The following is a 25,179-nucleotide window of genomic DNA, read 5'->3' on the forward strand; positions in this document are numbered from 1 at the left end:
CCTCTCTCCATCACTACTACCATCGTCCTCTCTCTTTCCCCAAATCAACTCCCACCACAACCAAAGGGCTCTCTCTCTCCTTCTAAATCGACCCCCACTGCAAAGAGAAGCTTCCAGGTAACTTCATTGCTGATAGGAAAAAAGAAAAAAAAGGGGGTTATTTCATATTTGAAAGACTTCCATTACCAAATACACCACGTGCATTCTAGATTGCACACAAGAAACGCAGAAAGACAAAAATCAAAACATGGAGTACTATGACGCTAAGTTTCTCTACCGCTATGGCGGCAGTGAGATCAAACGCTGCCCTAACGGCACTAAGATCTCCTATGTCGGTGGCCACAACAAGCGTGCGTTTGGTTAGTGGGTATGTCTACTCAAGACATAGACACAGAAGTACACGTTTTCCATTTGGTTAGTTAGACACAAAATTTTGATAGACACAGGAATACACAAACGCACACAAAGACACAAAATTTGTGTATAGCAGAGAGGGGTGGAACACTAAACTTGAGACATAGACACACTACTTTTAACATTTAATTTTCATAATTACCCTTCAAATTCTTCTCCTTCCTCAGTTCCTTTCATCCATTTTCCCTTCCACCTCCAAAATACAGACTACCATTGTCACTCTGACCACCACTACCTCTCCGCCCGTCGTACCACTAGTCAGCCGCCCGTCTCTTCCTCCTTTCCTTCCATCAAAATCACTGCCGCCTCTCTTCCTCCTTTCCTTCCACCGCCTCTCCTCCCTTTCTTCCACCCAAACCATCGCTGCCACCCTATCCCTTCTTCCTTTTTCTCCTCCCTCACTTTTTTTTTGTCTCTTCACGATCGTCTCTTCGCCGCCGTCACCTTTTGCGATTGTTGCCTCTGCTTCACTTTTCGTCGAGGATCCAGATCTGCGCACTGTTCTCTCGCCTTTCACCATTTTTTCAGATCGTTCTCCGTTCTTCCGCGCACTGTGTTTCTAGATCCGTATTTTATTACCATGTTCTAGATCCGTTCTTCTTTCTGGCACTATTTTTTGTATAATTTAATTTTTTTGTTTGAATTTTTATTAAATTTTGATAAAATAATCTTGTATTAATTTTGTTAGATTGATTTTTTTTGTTGATATTTGTTGTATTAAATTTGTTATTTAGTTTTAGATTGTTATTGGTAATTATTCTTTGTTGAGATGGTGGCTGATTGTTAATGGTTTAGTTGAGATAGTAGTTGTGTAGTGATGGTACTGGTAACAGATTGCAATAAGGGTAATATTGAAATTTAACAAGATTGTGATTTGTGTCTTGTGTTTTGTATTTGTATACCAAACAAGTTTAAAAAATTTGTGTCATATTGTGTCTGTCTTCAATGTCTATGTCTATGTATTAAAGAATACACTAAACAAACGCAGCCCAAGATCCTCTATGTTAGCTGCAGAATCGACTTCACCGCCATGCTTGCCAAACCCTCTGCCCTCTTTGACGCTGCCTGGGTTGATTTGGAAGGAGAGAGAGAGAGAGTTGGCTGCGGTGGGGGTTGACTTGGAGAGCGCGCGAATGATGGTAGCAGTGGTGGAGAGGAGGGTAGTTTAGGATTTTTGGATAGGCTTTTATGGTTTGCATGATTTTGTCGCACATAACGGATCTTTCATTGGTACAACTTTAATTTCATTATTTTGTGGGTACATTTTGTCAGCATTTAGAACTTTGGTGGATACAAATGGTAGTTTATTCAATTATCAATATATTGTCTATGGAATTATTTTTCTAAACCAAACATGAATTCATTTCAGTCCGGCTCGTAGGTTTACATCTGGTTTATACTAAAGTGTATTAACAAAACGGCATAAATGCCTAGCACAATTAGAAGTAATATTTAAATTTCCCAGGAAAATGATGGAAAAAAATTATTGCATCAGTGTAGTCAAAAAATAATGTTTGCAACACTAACTGTACATTTATAATAGCAGGTCCCGGTGTACGCTGTTGCGCTGGTTCCTTGTTCAGCCCTTGAGGCAACTTAATTCCTTAGTTTTTACTTTTTAATGTTCACAGGAACCACCAAAGTTTTGAAAAATGTGTACACTCTATTGATGAAAATTAGAGGAACTGATAAATATCCAGCTAATATGTAAGGAGGACTTACAACAACAGATGCCAATCGAGTAACCATTACTGCAGATGAAGTTGAAGATGATTGACATTGAGTTGAACTCATAGCACACTGATGACTGATCAAGCCTAATTTGAAACTAGAATGTTTGACTTCAAGAAGGCAAGACGGTTCTTGGTTAAATTGATCTTCTCTTCAGCTTCGGCTGCTTTTTCTTGCACTCCGCGGACCACATCTTCCGGGGCCTTCTCTACAAACTGAAGAACGGGACAGAAAACAGTAGTTGGCACCAATACTTCATTGCATTTATTCTAGAGGAATTTATACTTAATATTATACCATAATACAATTAGACACTTTGCAATAGTAGAAAATTCCAGCATACTAACAATATAATTTGATGAAAGCTAGCAAGTTAACAATAACAAGATCTGATGAGAATAATATAGGAACAAAATAGCAGAGCAGAAATCTTTGGCAACTAAGTTGAATTGCACAATTGAACCGTGTAGCAAGACAACATCTGCACACTTCAGAAATTCTGGAGGTTGTAGAGAACATTTCATACCTTTGGGGAACTAAGTTTAGCTTTGAATCCATCATATTCCTTTTGCATCTTGGAAAGGCGCTTTGTAAGACGTTCAACTTCAGCAGAAATATCAACCATGTCAGCTAGAGGGAGATATGCCTCTAGTCCTTCACCAGCCACAAGGTGAACTGATTGATCTGCATCTCCTGAATAACAATCCACCAAAGAAACCAACAAATTTGAATCAGCAACCAGTTATTAATTGAAACAAGAAAAACAGTTGATTGGATAAAGTGAAGGAAAGATGCAATGTCAGCCTTCATTCAAGTAGGATGAAATCAAGCAGAAATCATCATGCCTGGAGGAGAATTCGTAAAATGAAGATTTTGTAAATCAAGCCGAGAGAGAAGAGCTAAAACTTCTTTTTCTTCCTGCAAGAAGCAAAAGATACCAGTTAGTGCTACTAAGAAGAAAAAGTAAATGACAGGTATTAGGTCTGGTTATTGAGAAATGAGAAAATGAAAATTAAACCACACTTACAGCTACATATCGGATAACTTCATTGCTTGCAACCACAGATGCTGATATCCGCTTTGCAGGCTCAACTGAATATTCTGCCCGAGCATTCCGGATAGCTCTAACCTTGAAATGTTAAAACAAAGTTTGCATATAACAAGATTAACATAAATCAAACTACTAATCGGAAATTGATTCCTTAAATACAAGAGAATATACAAAATACAAATATACACACCAAAGCTTGCAAAATTTCAAACTTTTTTATAGAGCTGGTGTTCCTTGGGAGTTGGGTCTGTGGCCAAGGTGATACAATAAGGGCAAGTTTCCGGTTGGGGAGTGCCTGTTAATTGTAAAAAATAAAACTTCAGAAAACAATCGTCTTATGATCACTGATATTGAAAAAATATTGACATAGACTGCTACTAATAAATTTGACATATGATAAAGGATTAATTTCAATGTAAATATAAATATGCAATATCAATTTGAAAAAACTGAAGGTAAACCATGTATGACTTACCAGATAACTTTCTTAGCAACACAACTAATTTTTATTAAACTGAAGAGCACTATATATATATATATATATCACAAGTGAAGAAGTCATGCTTGTTAGGTATATATCAGTTACCTGCCATAGCTCCTCAGTTACAAATGGCATAAAAGGATGTAAAAGTTTGAGTATGTTCTCGAATGTGTACAGAAGAACAGCTTGAGCTACTGCAGCAACTGATTTGCCTCCAGAGTGATAAAGGCGTGCTTTGCTAGCCTCAATGTACCTTAAGATAGCAAGAAGGTTAAAGAATTTGCAGACTATTAATCATAAAGAAAAGAGGAGAAGCCAAGATCACAGATTTCGGATGTTATAAACAAGTATTAAGATCTTTTGGATTTCAAAGTCATAATATACATAGCATTATGAACCTATAAAGGGTAACATACCAATCTGCAAAGTCACCCCAAAAGAAATCATATGTTTCTCGTGCCACTTCTCCAAAATAAAATTTGTCATAGCTTGCGGTGGCAGAATCAATAAGCAAGTGAAGTTTTGACACCTGGAATTGAATAAAATTATCATGCAGCTCTGCAAAATTTGATAAAAATTTATAGATAAAGTGCCTTACCACCCAACACTCTGATAAAGGGAGATTAAGTACAGAATCTTCACAATCAAACTGAAAATAAATAAATGAGTCAGTCTTAACTAAGAATAGTTACAACCAATGTTCTCATTTAAATTTGCTAAACATCAATTGAAACAGTTGGAATCAAAGTACCAGTATAAAAAGTAAACCAAAATTCCGTGTCAAAAAAGAAAATGCCAACAATATTCATACCTAATAATATGTCAATGCTAAGAAGTTAAAAAATTCAAACTGTAGTTTATTTCTTGCTTCGTTTGTTCAAGGGTAATATTCAGGTCAAAGTTTCAAAAGGATATTCATCCATCCATATGCAAGCAACTGAGTGGAAAAAAGTGAATCACTACTTTTGAAGCTGTCAGCAGATTAGAACATACTGGGAGTCTAGGACTCACCAACTTCTTAATATTCATGAAAATCAGAGCAACACTTTCCAGTATATATAGTATTATCCCGGAACTTATATACACGCCAACATCTCGATACAAACACATACATCCTCCAAAATACACATATACAGACACAAACATTTATAGCATGGAAGCTAAGAAAATTTCCTCACCTTGTTAGACAATAAGCTTTCCCAAGCAGGTCCATCATTTTGATCAGGCAAGTTCTGCAATATGAACTTGCCAGCATTCCACAATTTGTTGGTGAACGCCTTATTCGAGGTCAACCGCTCAGTGGATAAATTAAGGTCCTGAAAGAAACAGATGTCCCATCACCATTTTTGATAAGCAAAGAAACATCCTCATGAATCTGATCAGAAAACATACCTGGCCAGCTGTTCCTAAAGATAGTGTGAATCGTAAAGCATCTGTCCCAAACTCTCTGATTGTGTCAAGGGGATCAATCACATTTCCTAATGTCTTGGACATTTTTCTCCCCTGAAATTAGTTCAAAGTTAAAAATTAATCTGGAATAGCAGATCTTACAAGCAAGACCAAGTTGATAAGTAAATTTATAATGGTAAATAAGTTGAAATTTTAAATGCCAACAATGTATAGAAGTTTGCACTGTCTGAGAGTTAGTTTGTTGGGCTGCATTAATTTGTTGGGCTGCATTTAGATTATGCCTCTGAGGCAACAATACAAAGACGAAGAGACAGAGAAAGAGACGGATGCTTTATGTCCATGCCTCCAAAACCAAACAAGATTGTGAATCCCGTCTCTATATTTCTGTCTCAAAGATAAAATCCAAACATAGCCTTGAAGAACATGCAACATGTACAAATGTTTAACCAAAATAGATGCTTCTATAATAACTAGATCCTAGTTACAATAACTTGGAAAAAGAAAGGAAGAGATCACATAGCGTGGCTGTGTAAAATATTGGGAAACTGTAAATCCACATAACATGACGAGGACTTTCTAATGATGTATGACAATGATATTATAGTCCCTAAATCTTCAACCAAATTATGTTTATAGAAAAGTAACAGAGGCATATCAAAGTTAAGTGTTCAGCAATCTGTATATCTTTAATAAAAATTGACACAGAATTTGTTAAGTTGTCAACAGAGCTCATTGTAATAATGCATTCTGGATCTTACATAAATACTAACTTTCCTACATAAAGTAGCAATAAGTTATGAAGATCGCCATTGCCACTGAGAAAGTTTTGGGAAAATGGCAATTTTCCAGACACTATGGTAACTTCAAAATACAACCAAATGGTGAAGGTAAAGTCACCTGTGAATCCCTAATGAGTCCATGCAAATAAACATAAGAAAATGGAACAGTTCCCGTGAATTCGATCCCCATCATCACCATTCTTGCTACCCAAAAGAACAATATATCGTGCCTGTAAATAATTAAGTGCAACATCACTTTTAAGTTCTTAAGTAAATATGATACGAAAGACTCAAGGAAAAGTATTCATGCAGATCAATACAGAATAGATCATGCAGCAAATATGGAAAGGGATTTTGTCCACTGATGTTTTCGTCTTGGGTTAATTATCCTTTAATGCCATGAAGGATCTCTTACCTCTCAATTCCTTAATCATATTTTCCTCAGTCCTTGCGAACTCCTTGTTTCACATTAAATAAATAATATAAGAGAACTACCAAAAGTAGTGAATGACGATACTTCCTTTCCCAAGATGAAATTGTGTGTATATATATCACCAACTCCTGACTAGTCCTTTATTGTTAAAAAATAACTAGAAACCTATCTATTATTGGCACTTAACTAGTACTAAGCACTTACCCTGTTTCAAGCATTGTAGTTGGATAGAACTTCTTGAAATCCTCTGCTGATAAATCTGGCCAACCAAGAGTGCTAAATGGCCATAGTGCACTGATCAAATATAAAACAACATACATAAATATAATTAGCCCATAAATATGACTGATGGAAGATAGAAACATAACATCATGTATAGATCAGGATTCAAAACTTAAAAATGAACCAGACCAAAGACATTGTTTATAACATCAGTTTAAGGTTCCATGTCATCTCAGAACAGATTAGTCATGCTTCAGGAAGGAAATCACAACATGCCCGTCATGGTTGCATATAAAACATACCTTGAAAACCAAGTGTCAAGAACATCAGGATCCTGATATATTTCTACATCCTTTCCATATTTCTTGTGAGCTTTCTCAAGTGCTTCATCAGCATTCCTAGCAACTATATATTCCTCTTCATTGTTTTTCCCAACAATATACCAAACAGGTATCCGGTGTCCCCACCATAGTTGTCTGCTTATACACCAATCTTTAATGTTGGAAAGCCAGTGATTGTAAATCTGTTACAAACGTAGAGAAATTTGTATCATCCAAGCAAGAACAGAACTCGACAATAATAAAATGTATTAAGACTGAAGATTGGCAAGGTCGGGCTCCGGTGACTAAGCAAGATATATGGGAAAAATGGAGGAGTTATTCTATAAATTCATCAAAGGGTACACAAGAATAACAGCATGGATAGTTTGACCAAGCCACCCAATAAGATATCAAAATTACACTTCTGGCCTCAGAATTCAAGTATTTGAGGCAAAGAAAGCATTAAAAAAAGATGGACAACAGTTAAGCAATTACGCCATAATGTACCAATTGATTGTAGAAGTAAATCAAGTACGTATATATCAATATAAGTAAACAAGACACACCTTCTCAAATCTTTCTGGAATTATCTTCAACTCTCCTTTCTCAACAGCTTGAAGAGCTTTCTCAGCAAGAGGCTCCATAGTTACAAACCACTGCTTACTGACAAGAGGCTCTATCACCTAATTGAAAGAAGGAGAAAAACACTCAGTGGGAGGCAGCATATCCAATACAAGATTTAATCAGTCAATGAACATATTGCCAACTCATTATTAAAAACTAATTATGAAAACATTGTCTCACTTCTCCACCACGCTGAGATCTAGGAACTCGTAAAGTATGTGGTTCCTTTTTAACAGCTAATCCTGTCTCCTCAAGCTCTGCCCATAGTTTCTTTCGAGCCTCAAAACGATCAAGGCCACTAGTAATACAGGTTTTGCATACAAATATCAGAGCCATCACAAAGGACTAAATGTTCAACAGCTAGTATGGATCTCTGGCAAATACCTGTATAAGCCAGCAACATCATTTAGTGTTCCATCCTTGTTCATTACATTGAGTATTGGAAGTCCGAGCTTCCGAGCAAGAAAATAATCATTATGATCATGTCCTGGGCTGATCTTCAACACTCCAGTTCCAAACTCTTTATCAACATGCTGTGACACAAAGCCAACCAATATCATGGAATTCATATTCGATTTATCTGGGAAGCAATGTCTCTAACATTATGCATAAGGCTAAAAGAAATATGTGAAAAATTGTGTTAAGACTTTCTGAAAAAAAAAAAAAAAAAAAAAAAAAAAAAAAAAAAGCTCGTCTTATGTTTACATAGCCGGTCCCAAGCCCGGAAAAACGAGGGGTTGTTCGGTGTGCGATTGCCAACACAAAACAATGTCGCATCCCAATACATGGCCATGACGCAATGACGTCCTTGAAGCCATGTTGGATTGTGTTAGGCCTGCGACAGCCAACGTAAAACAAGGTTGCATCTTAAAGCATAGACACGAAAGAAAGGGCTCTGATAAGTAAGCAAGTAAACAAGGAAATGAAATAAAATTTAACAATGTATGAGAATCTGAATGATTCTTACAATAGGGAAGCAAAAAGACTTTAAAAAGTCACAAGCTGAAATTGATATTCATCAGACAATGAAGCAAAGCCAAACTGATGCACAAAAACAGCAGTTGACATGATTTAAGAGACTAATTGGTTTATATTTTCATTTTCAATGTTTTTTGTTTACAAGATTTTGTTAAGGAAAAACTGGTAATAGTGAAAACAACAGCAGTACCTAGTTACAAATTGAACAGTAACTGTCAGCGAGCACTTAATTACAAATGTTTTTAAAAAACTAAATTTAAAAAAAAATCAACTGAGGACCTATTCACAAATTAGATGAAACTATAGAAACATCCAAAGTAATTAAAAAATTTCTTAATACAATAAGAAAAAAAAATATTACTTTTTGAAACTTCGACTAAACAAGAAAGCAATAGTACCAATGCTGGAGGACAAGATATCCTCCTTTACCATAACAGGCAAGAGAAAAATATAAGAAAAAGAAATAAACCAATACAAATGAATAAATAAATAAAGTATTCAAACAACTTAGTATATACAACCAAGAAGACCCTGAAAAAAAAAGTCAACTTTATATTTTCTTTTCAAAGGACCAACTTTATCAAGAAACCACTCAGACACCAAAGCCAAATACAAGTCATAAACTCCGTATGATAGAAGATCTTTAACAATAAAGAAAAACTAGATTACAATAGTATGCATTTATCCAGCATTGGAGTAATATTTAAAAAAAAAAAGGAGGGGGGCGGGGGGTAAAAAAAAAAAGGAGGGGGGCGGGGGGTGGGGGGTAAGACATAGTGCGCTTTCATACCTTGTCAGCAAGAATAGGAACATGACGGCCAAATGTCTGAGGCACAATTGCCATCTGACCAATAAACTGAGCATAACGTTCATCCTGCAAATTTAATATATTAGGCATCCTTTCCCCATATGTTTTCTGAACGCTCTTCAACTTTAAAACATCTCCCATCCATATTAGCTTGTTTGCATGCAGTGAGGGTATTCAATTTTTTTCAGCCTTTTTCCAAATTCAATCTCTAGTTAATTGTAGTTTTAATAGTATCAAAGCAATCATGAGAACCTTAGACCTTAACCAAAATGCTGTTATAACTCTAGGACACACTTGTATTGTGTTTAAAGCTTTAAGCATGTAAATGTTTCCAGTTCACATGATGAAGGTCCTCGGTTGTTTATGCTTTGATATTATTTTTGTAACCTAATAGATTTTTAACACAGCTGATCGTTCACAGGTTGAGGAGATCAAACATTATCTCCTAACATACCTCTTTGTGCCTTTCTAGCTACCAAAATTGTGTTCATTAAGATTTGGGCATTCATCAGATATCTGTAATATTTGGGACAAGTTCTTTTAACTTCAAATGTTGGCTGAACAATGGGTTTGTCTTCAAACAACGAGAATATTTTTTACTGTTTCCAAGGAAGCCAAAACTCTAATATAAGGAAAAAGATGTTTTCCATGTCATATTTTGTTAGCATGAAATAGCATAACTTCACCGATTAGCTTCATGCTGATTTTCAGATATCAGAGACTTTTTAGACTAACCAGTGAGCTCTAAAAATGTGTGTTCAGACAGGTGAGAGATTTACTTGTTTGTATTCAATAGCACTATCAAAAGGTGAAGATTTAATCACAATTTTTAAATTATAGGGATCCAATTGAAAAACCTTCATATAACATAGGGACTATATTAGAAACAGTTAAATTATAGAAACTTGATTGAAAGTTTTTGTCCAATATTTTGGATTGACTATGAACATTTAAACTAAAAAGGAAGCATGGTGCACAAACATCCCACACTATATAGGGTCTGGAGAAGAATCATACAAAGGAGTATAATATAGGCACTCTAACCTTAGACAAGCATCAGTGTCTTATTTCACAGCTTGAACCCATGGTTTTGAGGTCACACAAAGACAACTTAAACCATTGTTCCAAGGCTATCTTAGGATTATGAACATTTAAATTACAATGACCTAAATGAAAATGAGTGAAACTATAGGGACCTTCAGAGTAAATAAACCAGAAATAAAGAAAAAATGCAGTGTCACAAAAGTGCTGATGCTAATGCCTTTCAATTACCAACCCTTTACCATAACATACATCTCAGCTATTGCTGGTACAAATATTATTAGATGCAGAAGCATGCAATGACAAAAAATCTATCCCACCTTTGGATTAACTGCCAAAGCTACATCACCAAATAAAGTTTCCGGTCGTGTTGTAGCTACTGTCAGAAAGTCACTCCTTCAAAATGAGTAATTATCAAATTATCAATGCAAATTGTAATGGAAATCTAGAAAGGTGAAAATATAAACAACACATATAGCTCATTTCTAAATATGGTAATAATAGCATATTAAACAATAATCAAATTCAAATAGAAAGATCCTAAATCTGGTTCATCATTGACTGACATCAAATCAACTCTTAATATCATGCATCCCCAAGAAAGAAATAGATTTCAAACTATATATTTGCAATTCTGACCAAACTAACTACTTTCAGACACACGAAAGTCAAAAGCAAGTAAAAAACAAATAAAAAAATAACATCATCTTAAACAAGGGAATCCAGCCACTTTGCAAATCAGACAAGGAAAATTGAGAGCTGAGACTTCCCTAAATACTCATGAGAAGAAATGCAAAGAGATTATCGGGTTCCACTAGTTCAGAAAATGAATACAAGAATAAAGGCAAAGTCACACATTCTGGATCACAATTACCACATTAAGCAGGTTCAGCAGACATACTCAAGGACCAGGGAATTCTTCCAAACCAAATATTTGATATTTAATTGCAGAGAATGGGCCACACAAATTCGATGAAAATTGCAAAATTTAAATAAAGATTATCAAAACCTGAGCTAGACCAGAGTTATGTTTAAAACATGCTTCAGGGAGAAAAGTGGGGTTATGGATGAATAACAAAACACAATTTCCTAAAAGGTTGATACCTTCCAGCAACGCGATATTTTATATAATATAGGTGTCCAGATTCTTCTGAATATTCTACTTCCTGGGGAAATCAAGAAAAGCTCAATCCTCACATTGAAGACAAAATCATGCATAAGTACAAGCGAGATGAAAGCTAGCTACTTGCCAGGTCTGAAACAGCAGTCTGTAGAGAAGGAGACCAATTCACCATATATGAACCTGAAATGGGGAGCATATGGGTATTCGTATCATACCCCATTAGTTAATGTATCAGGATAAGTGTTATATTAGGATAATATACATATGAGCAAATTTTGATTCGGAAGTAAACGATGCTTCCAAAATCAAGGTTAACAATTTGATGAGAAAAGCTTAAAATCAAGCTCTTGTTCTAAGAAGTTACTCTTTTACTACAATCCTTAAAGACAGAAAGTTCAATAATAAGGAGCACTGTTCAAAATGACTTGTCATATCCAAGCAAGCAGTACGTCATTCCTATAATATAAGACCCTCTAGTTGGATAATTTTATGCTTATACAACACTCTGGATATTGGATAAACAGATTTCAATAATAAAAAGAAAATAACAGCAAAATGACAACTAGCCCCCTGCATGTGGTAGTATTTATTAGTGGGGAAGGACTAATAATTAATCCATAATATCAAATATATCAATAGTCCATAACAGATATTGTACATTCCAGATGTGATTAACCATTTTATTTGTTAAACTTTTTTTCATAAAAAAAGTATCTTAAGATTTAATAAGTCTTCTTTTAAACTGTTCCACAATTCCACAGTTTGCTACTAGCATCATGGAAGAACTAGAACCCAATGTGATGTTACTACCATATTTTAACTTCATCTTATACCTTGATAAATCAAGCCTTTTTCATGAAGCCTAATAAATGCCTCAATTACAGCTTCTGCAAAAATTGTAAGCCAAGGTATCAGTACGTAGTGCAACATGAATAAACAACAGGCTAGAGGTGCAGGATAAACAACATCAAGACAATTTTAGATACATTATGTTGACATTTGGAAACTAGTACAGAGTAATAGAATGTTTGAAAGCGATAAAAAGTGCCAGAAATCAAGAAAAACTTATGATTTGTCTGGTTTCTATTTTCATTTTCAATATTTGGTTTCAAAATTTTGTGAAGAAAAAGGTGAAAGTAGTGAAAACAATATAATTCCTTTTTCAATTTTCATTTTCTACTTCACAAAAGCTCGAAAACAGAAAACATTAAAAATGAAAACAGGAAAAGAAAATACGTGAATAAACTAGAAACCAAGCAGACCCTCAGTATCATCAACATCCTTGGGTTGATATCCATGAGAAATAAGATGTGAAACTCAAGAAAATTCCTAGATTTAAAGGGACTGTGCCACTCCCAAATGTCCACAATCCAATGCTAGCTATCACACACACTTCCCCCTAATTTAAAATACCCCTTTCCCAGCATATCCCAATTCTCTTCCCCAACTAACTAGAAAACAGCTTGGCATTTAGTAATGGGGCAGTATGCCCCTCCTCAAAACCAACTCAATCTTTTTAATGTTTTCTCCAATTCTCTTAATCCCCCTATTCTTTTGCTACCCAAGAACTTCTTCCCAAGCATAACAAGTCTAGGACAAGTTTCTATTGAAGAACATAGTGTAATTAAGTTATCCAAAGAGAAAAAACAAGCAACAATAATTGTTGCCTTCTTATTGTGATCACCATAATTTTTTCAACACAAGCTCATAGACTTTCTAGGTTAGCTAGAGTTCCAATTAGTAGAAAACTGCCTTACGACTTAGCTGTTCATCAAGGGTAAAGTGCTCTCTACTCCAATCACAAGAAGCACCAAGTCTCTTTATCTGATTCGTGATGGTCCCACCATACCTGATATATAACAGAGTAATATGAACAATATGAAAAGAAGGAGGTAGAAAGTGTTTTTGAATAGAAGAAATAATTTACTAAGATGCAGAGAGAATTAGGAAGGAGTTTGGAGGATAAGGAACCCTTCTAATCCAAAGAACAAAACATAAAAATGAAGGAGAAAGATCATGTAACAATATTTTAATTCTTCATCATATCATTTAAAGAATCCACATCAAGACATGGGCTTTACACCAAATATACACTACTGCCTGTCTACATTTTAGTAATCCTAGACAGCAATTCAATAATAGGTGACATCTTTAACTGTGAAATACTCACGTGGCATATACAAGTGCCTTGAATGTTAACCTAGTTCAATGTAATTTTTATATCCGGGGGAAAAACCATGTCGGATTAAAAGATAACCTTGTTGTCATACTGTTGAAACAAGATAAACCCAAAGGATGGTTGAAGGAAATCCTAATGGAGAAGAATAGAGGATTGCCCTTTCCAAAAGACTTGTGGTTTTGCCATGAGGATTCATTGCCTCTAAAGCTTCGAGCTCTGAGAGAGAGAGAGAGAGAGAGAGAGAGAGAGAGAGAGAGAGAGAGAGAGAGAGAGAGAGAGAGAGAGAGAGAGAGAGAATAACGAGTGAAATTATCTTTTTGTTATTCTAGCCTCATAATAAAGTATATATAGAATTGTATTTGGATAGCTTGCTCAGCAAGAAACATGGGCAAAATGGTAAACCTATCCTCCAGTAGGTACGGCAGTTAATACAGGTCCAGAGGGATCTAGATCCTCTGCAGTAATCCTATGGAACCTATCATACACTCTATCATTGGATTAGAAGTTCTGCTTGAAACAATTACTTCAGAAAACACTACTAAAAGGAAACTTTCTCGCTTAAATACACACTCGGTGGATATCACCCATGTACCCGCAACAGGGAATAAACTGCCTAGAAGGCTAGAAAGTACTTCAACTCTAATAGTAAGCTCAAGTATGATCCATTTAGCTGAAACAAAATGCATAACTTTTTAAGAAACCATCTCAATCTTTAGATAATTATAGTGTAGAACTGTCTTTATGACCTCCCATCAGTGCTCAGCCCATGTCTTCAAGGGAATTTGGCCAACAGTAACAGATACTCAGAGAACCTGGTATTGTTGATAAGGCTGCTTGTATTTTATATTTTTCATTGAGATGACATTGTATGCACAGACACACATTGCTATTATACAAAAACTGAAAACGTACGTTTCATTGGTTGTGCAATAACAAAATATAGATGGCAGAAAGATATGCAAAGATGCAAGATAAAACATACTTTTCTTTCCACTGCCAGACTCGTTTTGTGAATTCGTCTCTACTCATTTGAGCTCTGCTTATCCCTTCAGATGCTAGCATTCTTTCAACAACCAGCTGGTGGAAGAAGAAAATAAATTCAAAGTGGAAAAACAACAGCTTCAGTGAATCAATACTAAGAACATGTTCCACTTGTTGTGTTGGAATTCCTAAAGCATATTAATAAAAATCCCCCCAAGGTACACAACAAACTCACTATTACAGGTAGTTCCAATAATCAGACACTACACATTCCAGGAACCTATGTTTCTTGGAGCTATGAAAATACGTAATTTCATGGATGCTACAGACAACCTTGTTAGACCATTACATCCACTAAACAAAAAGAAATTAGTAACACATCCCACAGAGTACTACTAAAAACAAAAATAGCCTTGCATTATTTGAACGTTTGATGACAAACCTGAGTAGCAATACCAGCATGATCAGTCCCAGGAAGCCAAAGTGTTGGCCTTCCCTTCATTCGATGGTATCTTACCATAATATCCTGCAAGAAAAATCACAAGAAGAAATGTAAGTTGTTATTTTAGTAGTGCACGATTCAAAAGCAAGAAGAACTTAGTACCACCTAACATAAAAAATGACAAAAACTATAAAAATAGCATCACTATGTGGTCAAGCAAGCAGAGCTAAACATAAAAAAGAGGAACAAAAAATCTTTTTTCCTTCTTGTTTTCCCAGAAATGCTATCAACTACACATCATGTCCACATAAATTCCAAGCAAGCATATGTTGAAGACTTTTAAGAATGCAAGAAACTAAAACCAAAGCTGACAAAACTGTACCAGTTATTTGAATAAATTTCCAAAATTTGCAAATTGAACCAATCATTTTGCTAAATTTGCAAAACAAAATAGCACAAAATCAGGAAAAAATGGAAGCTTGGAACTATGGAAATAGAGGAAAGCATTATAAACCCAAACAAACAAAACTTGTAGATGCGTCACATGGAACATTTCCCATGGCGTCAATTGAAACTTAAGTACACAGTACATTGTTACATGAAGTTATGCATCAACATTTATGAATTTAAACATAATAAATACATATTTTTAAAGAAAATAAGGACCTCAAGGGTGACAAACATGGCATGTCCCATGTGGAGGGAACCGGTAACATTAGGAGGCGGCATTGATACCACAAAAGGATCGCTTCCTCGGTCGAAATTTGGCCTAAAATACCCTTGAGACTCCCACCTATCATCCAATCCAGTAACTGTAATCAAATCATTGTTTCCATTTTGAAGACATTTCAATACTCAAAAAAACAAGTAGTGATGAAGGTGTACCAACTGTATATACGTTCCTCCGAAGCGAAGTCGAAAGATTTTGCAATCTCAGGAGAAGAATTGTTGTAGGCTCCATTCTCCGATGCAGCAACTGAAGAGAGAAGGCGAGGTCTGAGAAAGTGAGGGGTGAAGTGGGAGTGGGAGTGGGAGTGGGAGTGAGAGAGAGGGAGGCGACGACGTCGTTTGTAGAAGAGGAGAGAGTTGAGGGCGTTGCGTTTGGAGAGGGGAGAGAAGAAGAGTGAGTAAGAGGAAGAAGCAGAAGAAGATAGAGCGAGTTGGAGGGTGCTCATGACTTAGCTTGAGAGGTGAGGTTTTAGTGGATGCCACTGGGTGGAAGGATGACGAGGGAAGGGAACTGAAACTCATTCATTGCTTACAAGTTACAAGGATTTTAGTGTAGCTGTAAAACGGCAGGCTGCCGGGTTGGAGCCAACTCCGGTTCGAGCCAGCTTCTGAGTTAAAAAAAATAGGTTGGTCTGGGCCCCTTAGTACACAAGAAAATCTATTTGTGGGGGGAGCTAACGACTAACGAGTTAGATGGGTTAACTCCTTCGAGTTTTTTTTTTCTATTTTTTTAACCTAAAAAAAACTAAATTAAGAAAAACTCTTAGTTAATTTCAGTTTTTTAATCTAGTAGTATATGTGGCAACTGACAAGGGACACCCGACAAAAAAAAAAGAAAAAAATTATAATTAGCCCACAGAATAGAAAGATGAAATTACATTGTTAGAAATGTTATTACAATAATTAGGGATAAGTATTGTTTTGGTCCCTAACGTTGAGGGTCATAATCGAAACCGTCTCTAACGTAATTTTCGATTTAGAATTATTCTTAACGTTTTTTTTTCGTATTTAAATCTTCCTTTTAATAAATTTTTTAATTTTATTCCTAAAATACCCCTACTTTAATAAAAAATTATAAAATTAAAAAAATAAAACAACGCGTGTGTGGGGGGAAGGGAAGAGGGGAAGGGGAAAGGGGGGGAAGGGGACGGCGGCGGCGATGCTTAGAGCCGCCGTCGCCATCGCCATGGCTGTCGCTGTTGGGGATTGCGAGGGAGAGAGGAGACGCGAGCCACTGCCGCCGCCTCGCCGCCTCCGCCTCGCAACCTTGCCGCCTCGCCTCCTTGCCGCTTTACCACTTCATCTGCATCGCTTTCTGCTTCTGCATCTTACTTCTGCTTTCTTGCTTTCCTGCTTTTTTACTTCTGCTTTCTTGCTTTCCTGCTTTTTTGCTTCTGCTTTCTTGCTATCTGTTTCTGCTTCTTGGTTTGGTATTGGTGGTGTTGGTGTTGGTGGTGGTGTTGGTGCTGGTTGTGGTAGTAGTGGTATTGGTGGTGGTGTTGGTGTTGGTGTTGGTGTTGGTGTTGGTGGTGGTGGAGGAGGTAATTGTGCTGGTAGTGGTGAGGGTATTTTTGTCCAAAAAAAATTAAAAGGACGATTTTAATACGAAAAAAATATTAAAAGGATGATTCTAAATCGGAAATTACGTTGGGGACGATTTCAATTCTGACCCTTAACGTTAGGGACCAAAACAATACTTATCCCCAATAATTAACTCAGGCTTAGTTTGGTAAACTTTTACTGTTTAAAAGTAGTCTATAAAAATTAATTTTTAAAAAATAATTTTTTAAAAGTTATGGTATTTATGTTTGGTAAATCAAATTAAAAATAGGTTTAAATAAACACAAGCAACAATAATTGCCTTTAATAAAATAGTTTTTAAAATTTAAAAATATTATAATAGACATAAATATAAGCATTAAATTTGAAAATTAATTAACATATGAGGTTATATTAGACTTTTAAATTTTGAAAAACATAATCCAACTTTAAAAAACTCTATCTTAAGTGCTTTCAAAAGTACTCCGATCTTTTAAAAGCTGCAAACACAAGTATGGTCTTTTTTATTTACCAAACACAATATGAAATTAAAAAGCACAAGTACCTCTTCAAAAAGCTTTATCAAACCAAGCCGTAAGAACAAAATATTAAAACTGACAAATTTAACTATAAAAAAATTAAAACTAACTTGTAATCATGAAAAATAAGTTTTAATAGACAAAACTATCTATATTCTAAAAATTTATCAAAAAAATTATAAATTATCTTTTCTAACATAATCTAACAACACTTAAACCCTAACTCTATTTCATTTCTAATCTTTCAATTCTTTTTTCAAATCTTTTTCTTTCTAATCAATTCGATTCCCGTATAGAACCCTCTTCACATCCATAAATTTAGAAGTATTTTAGATTTGATTAATGAAAGAGTATTTAAATTTTGATGTTAATAGGTAAATTTTATGATTGTAAAAATTAGTGTGTTTTGTCCCATGAGACTACTAAAATGAATCAATGGCAACATAAAAAATTCTTCATTCAATTTTCCATTAAAGTAAGATTTCCTATCAATTTTCGTTGATTCAATCCCTTTGTACCACACCTAGAAGAAACTAAAGCCACTTACCCTTGAAGAGAATATTAATCTTAAACTTGTAAGTTGCAACCCAAAGACTTGTTGAGCTCTACCAAAAATGTGTGGATGGAAGATATTTAAATTGGAGATAGGATAGAGTCAGAGTTGAAATAGTTAGATTAGATTAGAGGGTAATTTAAAAAGTTTTTATAATTTGGATAGTTTTGTCTACTAGAACTTATCTTTTATGTTTATAAGTTAGTTTTAATTTTTTTATGGTTAAATTTGTCAGCATTATAATCTTTCATGAACAATTTTGATAATTTATTCATTAACTTAATGTCAAACTTCAAATATAATTTATTTCTGAGTAGATCATCATTTTTTATCATCAAAGATTTGAACGTTGAAGAAATTAACCACAAAAAAATAATTAAACTAATATTATACCTATAAAAGACAATCTCTGTTATACAAAAATATCTAATCGTCAAATTTTTGTTGACTTTGTTAAAAAGCAATTTAAATTTCTAAATTACCTTTCAATCCTCCTTTTCAACCTTTTAAAACCTAATTTTTCTTAAAGCATCCAAAAATTCAAATCAATTCATTCCCATTAACACAAACTACCATTACCCATTTTAAGGGACAAATTATTAGGAAGAGTAGAGATTATCCAAATTATTGAAAATCCAATCCAACCTTTAATCAAAGTACTCATATGTCTTCAAATCGTTACCCTTTAGCTAAAAAAGTAAACTTAGGAGTCAGTGATACGGAAAGCATGGCACTAAGGGAAAAAGGTTCCAATAATGTTAAAGCAGAGTCAGAATGCAAGAAGCATGGAGCGCATAAGGGATGTGGGCATGTGGTAGCACAAAAGGGTCTAATCTTAACATCATCGGAATTGCAAAAGAGCATAGGTTCCGTCCAACAAACTCTAATGTAGACGACGAAAAAGAAAAGGCAACTGTGGCGTCTTTCACTATCACATCCATTTTATTCTTTCTGGTAGTAGTGGTGTTTCTTGCTTGTGACGATGGTAATAATTATTTTGTTAGATTAGAGTGTCTCAAAGTGGCCCGTCTAAATTTGTTGGGTAGTGAGATATGTGGTTGATGTGTTGCAAAGGGCTATCTCCAATTTTATTGAGTTCAACAATGGTGGATTCGTTGATGATTTTGGTGTCTCTAATGCAGTTTTTGAATGTGTTGATGTGCTTGACTTGTCCTTTGATGAGCTTAATTGGTTTGTTTCTGTCTACTTATTCCAATTTAGAGCAACATCACATTTTTCTATCTAATTTTGAAAAATAAATTAATAACGAAATTAAAAATACGCATAGTGTGAGGATGCTTTTTTTAACCGCTATGTCCATTCTTAGCATCGTATTTTTTATTTAAATTAAATAAATATATAAATTGTGAAAATACATAAAATGTGATGTATTTACAAAAATGCGTACACTTACTGACTTACACATCTCGAATGCTGAGGGATAAGTTAAAAATTGAACATATCTCGGTGTTTGAGACTCCGTGCTGTGACCGGGCAACGCCGAGACATATCCTGAGTGTACTCGGGATATGTGTTATTATGGAGATCGGGAACTCAGCACCTAAAACATGTGGCAACTAAAAAAAAGGGTCTTAGTACCCAAGATATATAAGATTTGCCTGATTGGGGTCTCAATATTCGAGATATAGTCAATGGTGTAATTTGGATCTCAGCACCTGAGATATGTGTATTATGGTTTAGGTGTCTTTGCACCTAAAATATATTGGAGAATAACTCTATCTATAGAGCACATTCCTCAACCATCTTCTCACAATTCACAAGTCAATCTTTTCTTCCTCTTCTTTTTGTTTTGTTTTGGTGGAGAATAATTAATTCTTTTTTGTTGTGATTTATCCCAATAGGATAGTAAAACACAGTGATGAAGGAGTGATTTTCGAGTCTGATAAGACTATCATGTTGCGCATCAACCGGATTGATATCCTACATGCGCTAAAAACGGTCATACTAAGCAATATGGGGGGAATAGGTACCAAAGAGGTTGGACAGGTTGCATATAGATTTTTGCACGTACTTCCGAATGGTGGATTTACCAACAGGTTATTTTGGATTGATGGGGATCAGCATGTGAGGGTCATGTCCAACGTACATGTACAACTAATGCCACAACATATTATGGAGTTGTATGCTGTAGTCTGTGACGTGGTTGGTGGTAGTGGGCTGTCTCCTTCGAGTCTTAACGTTGTCCCCCTGGAGGCCACACCTATCCACTATGCCCAGTCTCATGATAGTGCCAACAACACCGACAGTGAGGGTAATTCAACTTATGTTGTCCGGTCCAAGTCATCTAGCTGCTTCCGTTGATGAGTATGTGCCGGAGACTCCCACTGGCAGTGTTAGTCGATTTCTCCTGCCTCCCCCTTGGCCATTCCTCGATTATCAGAAGTTCCTAGTCATTATTACACTTTGAATTTGGACGCAATGCAACCGGATGATCTTTTGAATGCCGGTGAGGGGGAGGATTACAATACGGATGGTGGGATGGAATTCCGAGTTGGCCATAGGTTCAAGAACCATGATGCAGTTCTAGTAGTGGTGGAGAATTACAGTATTCGACGAAATATGGAGTACAGAGTTTTGGAGTCAGATAGGCTTAAATACTACTGTAGTTGCAAGCAATTCACTCATAAACCAGTTGGGCGCAATTTGACGTAGCTGGAGATCCTCGTATGGTGTACATAAAAAATGTTCACATAGTATTAAAGTACCATAATTAGGAGCGACATACCAATGCATGAAATAATATAGAAACCAAAAAAGGTCGTACCTGGTTAAATGTGAGGCCATCGATGCGACGACGTAGAGTCTGGATCCTGCCATCATGACGATCTCTACTTTATTGTCATAGTCCTGCCAACCCACGCAGAATAAAAATATTCAAACAGAATTTAATTAATTACATTAAGTAACACACATCCAATGTCTACTACTTGTTAAATTAAAATTTATTTACAATATGTACATTCATAGCTGCAAGTGGGAACCTAACGATGTTATATCCCGCCAGACTAAAACACGGGAACCTATGGTAAATCTAGGAGATAAGAAGTGACATGCAACCCATAATGACGGTCACATCACACATTGTCGCAGTGCACAGTGAGTGGTACGTATGACAAAGCAGTGTAGATCCCATGACAACTGGATGCAACGATAGAAATCCCGCAGTAGCGGCAACCATCTCAAAGGGACAAGTGTAGCAGACTTGTCGATGAATAGAAATCCCCTAATAAGCATCATCAAGTAGCACCGGGCGTGATGACAGAGTGTATCCGGAGCTACCTCACCTGGAATCTATGAAACCCTGTCCCTCAGCAAGGTTATCCTCACCTCAAAAACCCGCTTCCCTCCCTTTGGCTGTGATGGCGGCCTGGCGCTAAATAAATCCTCAACCCACTCCAAAGGAGTGTCCATGCCATCATTAGAAGTCTCTGGTACAACCCCCAATTAGCTCTCCATCAGTGTGCAAACCAATGTAGTAGGCAACATTCTAGAGCGTAATGCTGACCTCACCCCATGGAAGGTGGAACGTGTGGGTCTCGCGTCTCAACCGCTCGACAAATGCAGAGATCAAGGAATTGTCAAACATGAAATTCCTTAACTCTACTGCATGTCCAAATCCCGTCTTCCTAATATAAGGCAATAGGATGTCCGGTGGGGGAGACCTAGGGTCACATAGCGTGGCAACAGTAACTGTGATCTATACAATATCCATAATATTTACTCTCGCATATTAATCTCGTCTAAACCATTAATTGTATTTAACCATTACTAAAAATATAAACAAGTAGATAAACATCGATAATAAATGCAACAGATACATTATGAATATAATTTGTATTGCTAATATTAATAGCACTTACTAAAGACAGAACTATCAAGCAATATGTAAAAAATTAAAGAAAAAGTATTCGTAACCAAGTTAGAATCTGCCAAGATTTGCCAACAGTAATTAATTATTAATTTAAATTAAAAAAATAAAATTTAAATAATTAGCATTAAATAGAATTTGAAATATAAGGATTAGGAAAATAGTAACCTCTTAAAAAACGTCTCCGCTTCTTCTCATCGCAGCTTCGAAAGTGTCCTGGCTCCCATCACTGGTGGACGAAATTGTGATCACATTATATGTTTCTTGGATTTTGAATGAAAGCTTATTTATGGCACTGCCATGTTCTAATTATTTTGAGATGAAGGCTTCTAAGGAGCAGCACCTGTGTGAGGTTTTCTTTATTGGAATTCATAACTCCGCTCAACTAACCAGCAAGTGTACTGGGTCGTCCAAGTAATAACCTTACGTGAGTAAGGGTCGAATCCACAGAGATTGTTGGTATGAAGCAAGCTATGGTCACCTTGTAGATCTCAGTTAGGCGGATTAAACATGATACTTAATTAGATTCAAATAATAAAATAGATAAAATAAAAGGGATAGAATACTTATGCAGATTCATTAGTAGGAATTTCAGATAAGTGGAATGGAGATGCTGTAGAGCTCTCAGACGCCTGCCTTCCTACTTCTTCTACTCAATCCTTCTTACTCCTTTCCATGGCAAGCTTTATGTAGGGCATCACCGTTGTCAGTGGCTACATCCCATCCTCGCAGTGAAAGCTAATGCTCACGCACTCTGTCACAGTACGGCCAATCACCGGTCGGTTCCCTCCCTTACTGGAATAGAATCCCTCTTTTGCGTCTGTCACTAACGCCCAGCAGGTTACAGGTTTGAAGCTCGTCACAGTCACTCAATCCTAGAATCCTACTCGGAATACCATAGACAAGGTTTAGACTTTCCGGATCCTCATGAATGCCGCCATCTATCTAACTTATACCACGAAGATTCTGTTGGGGAATCTAAGAGATACACGTTCAAGCCTTGTTGCATGTAGAACGGAAGTGGTTGTCAATCACGCGCGTTCATCAGTGAGAATAGTAATGAGGGTTATCTAACTCATCATCATTCATCATGTTCTTGAGTACGAATGAGTATCTTGGAATAAGAATAAGATAGAGAATTGAATAAGAGAAAATAGAACTTCATTAATCTTTGAGGTACAGCAGAGCTCCACACCCTTAATCTATGGTGTGCAGAAACTCCACCGTTGAAAATACATAAGCAGAAGGTTCAGGCATGGCCGAATGGCCAGCCCCCTAAACGTGATCAATAGTCTCTTAGGATGAAGAATAAAACAAAACTGAGACCAAAGATGTCTAATACAATAGATAAATGTCCTATATATACTAGACTAGCTACTAGGGTTTACATGAGTAAGTAATTGATGCATAAATCCACTTCCGGGGCCCACTTGGTGTGTGCTTGGGCTAAGCTTGATCTATCCACGAGCTGAGGCTTCTCTTGGAGTTGAATTTCGAGTTATGATGTGCTTTGGGCGTTCAACTCCGGATCATGACGTTTTTCTGGCGTTTAACTCCAGAAAGGAGCGTGTACTTGGCGTTCAACGCCAAGTTGCGTCGTCATTCTTCGAATAAAGTATGGACTATTATATATTGCTGGAAAGCCCTGGATGTCTACTTTCCAATGCCGTTGAGAGCGCGCCAATTGGAGTTCTGTAGCTCCAGAAAATCCATTTCGAGTGCAGGGAGGTCAGAATCCAACAGCATCAGCAGTCCTTTTGTCAGCCTTTTTCAGAGTTTTGCTCAAATCCCTCAATTTCAGTCAGAATTTACCTGAAATCACAGAAAAACACACAAACTCATAGTAAAGTCCAGAAATGTGAATTTAACATAAAAACTAATGAAAACATCCCTAAAAGTAGCTTAATCATCCTAAAAACAATGCCAAAAAGCGTATAAATTATCCGCTCATCACAACACCAAACTTAAATTGTTGCTTGTCCCCAAGCAACTGAAAATCAAATAGGATAAAAAGAAGAGAATATACTATAAAGTCCAAAATATCAATGAATATTAATTTAATTACATGAGCGGGACTTGTAGCTTTTTGCTTCTGAACAGTTTTGGCATCTCACTTTTTCCTTTGAAGTTCAGAGTGATTGGCATCTTTAGGAACTTTAAAATTTCAGATAGTGTTATTGACTTTCCTAGTTAAGCATGTTGATTCTTGAACACAGCTACTTTATGAGTCTTGGCTGTGGCCCTAAGCATTTTGTCTTCCAGTATTACCACCGGATACACAAATGCCACAGACACATAACTGGGTGAACCTTTTCAGATTGTGACTTAGCTTTGCTAAAGTCCCCAGTTAGTGGTGTCCAGAGCTCTTAAGCACACTCTTTAGCTTTAGATCACGACTTTAACCATTCAGTCTCAAGCTTTTCACTTGGACCTTCATGACACAAGCACATGGTTAGGGACAGCTTGATTTAGCCGCTTAGGCCTGGATTTATTTTCCTTGGGCCCTCCTATCCAGTGATGCTCAAAGCCTTGGATCCTTGCCTTAAAATTTTCGCCATTTTTTTTTTCACTGCTTTTTCTTGCTTCAAGAATCAATTTCATGATGTTTTTCAGATCATCAATAACATTTCTCTTTGTTCATCATTCTTTCAAGAGCCAATAATTTTAACACTCATAAACAACAATATCCAAAGACATATGCACTGTTCATTCATTCATTCAGAAAACAAAAGCATTGTCACCACATCAATATAATTAAACTAAATTCAATAATAATTTCGAAAATTATGTACTTCTTGTTCTTTTGAATTAAAACATTTTTCTTTTAAGAGAGGTGAAGGACTAATGGATTTTATTCATAGCTTTAAGGCATGGTTACATACTAATGATCATGAAATAAAGACACAAAACATA

General features: G+C 36.0%; 1 protein-coding gene across 2 annotated transcripts; it reads right to left on the reverse strand.

The window, feature by feature from the left end:
• Nucleotides 1–1,885: 1,885 nt before the first annotated feature.
• LOC130935481 (valine--tRNA ligase, chloroplastic/mitochondrial 2) lies at nt 1,886–16,252 on the reverse strand. 2 transcript variants are annotated; one of them, XM_057865243.1, is made up of 26 exons: nt 15,903–16,252; nt 15,684–15,810; nt 15,018–15,101; nt 14,577–14,671; nt 13,173–13,264; nt 12,249–12,302; nt 11,543–11,595; nt 11,397–11,458; nt 10,613–10,688; nt 9,234–9,317; nt 7,850–7,998; nt 7,646–7,763; nt 7,408–7,524; nt 6,824–7,044; nt 6,504–6,593; nt 5,985–6,096; nt 5,070–5,180; nt 4,856–4,993; nt 4,276–4,326; nt 4,094–4,206; nt 3,783–3,930; nt 3,387–3,491; nt 3,173–3,274; nt 2,991–3,063; nt 2,672–2,838; nt 1,886–2,360 (listed from the first exon to the last, which is right to left on the reverse strand). In XM_057865243.1, exons 1-26 carry the CDS (start codon nt 16,190–16,192, stop codon nt 2,232–2,234), a joined length of 2,961 nt encoding a protein of 986 aa, XP_057721226.1. In that variant the 5' UTR covers nt 16,193–16,252; the 3' UTR covers nt 1,886–2,231. The 2 variants fall into 2 exon arrangements, with proteins under 2 accessions (XP_057721226.1, XP_057721227.1); XM_057865244.1 differs by lacking the exons at nt 14,577–14,671; nt 15,018–15,101; nt 15,684–15,810; nt 15,903–16,252 and having other exon boundaries at nt 13,181–13,264.
• Nucleotides 16,253–25,179: the final 8,927 nt, after the last annotated feature.

The sequence above is a fragment of the Arachis stenosperma genome, chromosome 6 (assembly GCF_014773155.1).
Source record: "Arachis stenosperma cultivar V10309 chromosome 6, arast.V10309.gnm1.PFL2, whole genome shotgun sequence".
In the NCBI taxonomy this organism is placed as follows: Eukaryota; Viridiplantae; Streptophyta; class Magnoliopsida; order Fabales; family Fabaceae; genus Arachis; species Arachis stenosperma.

Coding starts and splice junctions, on each gene's coding strand:
- LOC130935481 (XM_057865243.1), bottom strand. CDS start 16,192: ATGAGCACCCTCCAACTCGCTCTATCTTCTTCTGCTTCTTCCTCTTAC. Junction 14,672..15,017: donor ATGCTGGTATTGCTACTCAG/GTTTGTCATCAA, acceptor TTCTTCCACCAG/CTGGTTGTTGAAAGAATGCT. Junction 2,361..2,671: donor CTAAACTTAGTTCCCCAAAG/GTATGAAATGTT, acceptor CCCGTTCTTCAG/TTTGTAGAGAAGGCCCCGGA.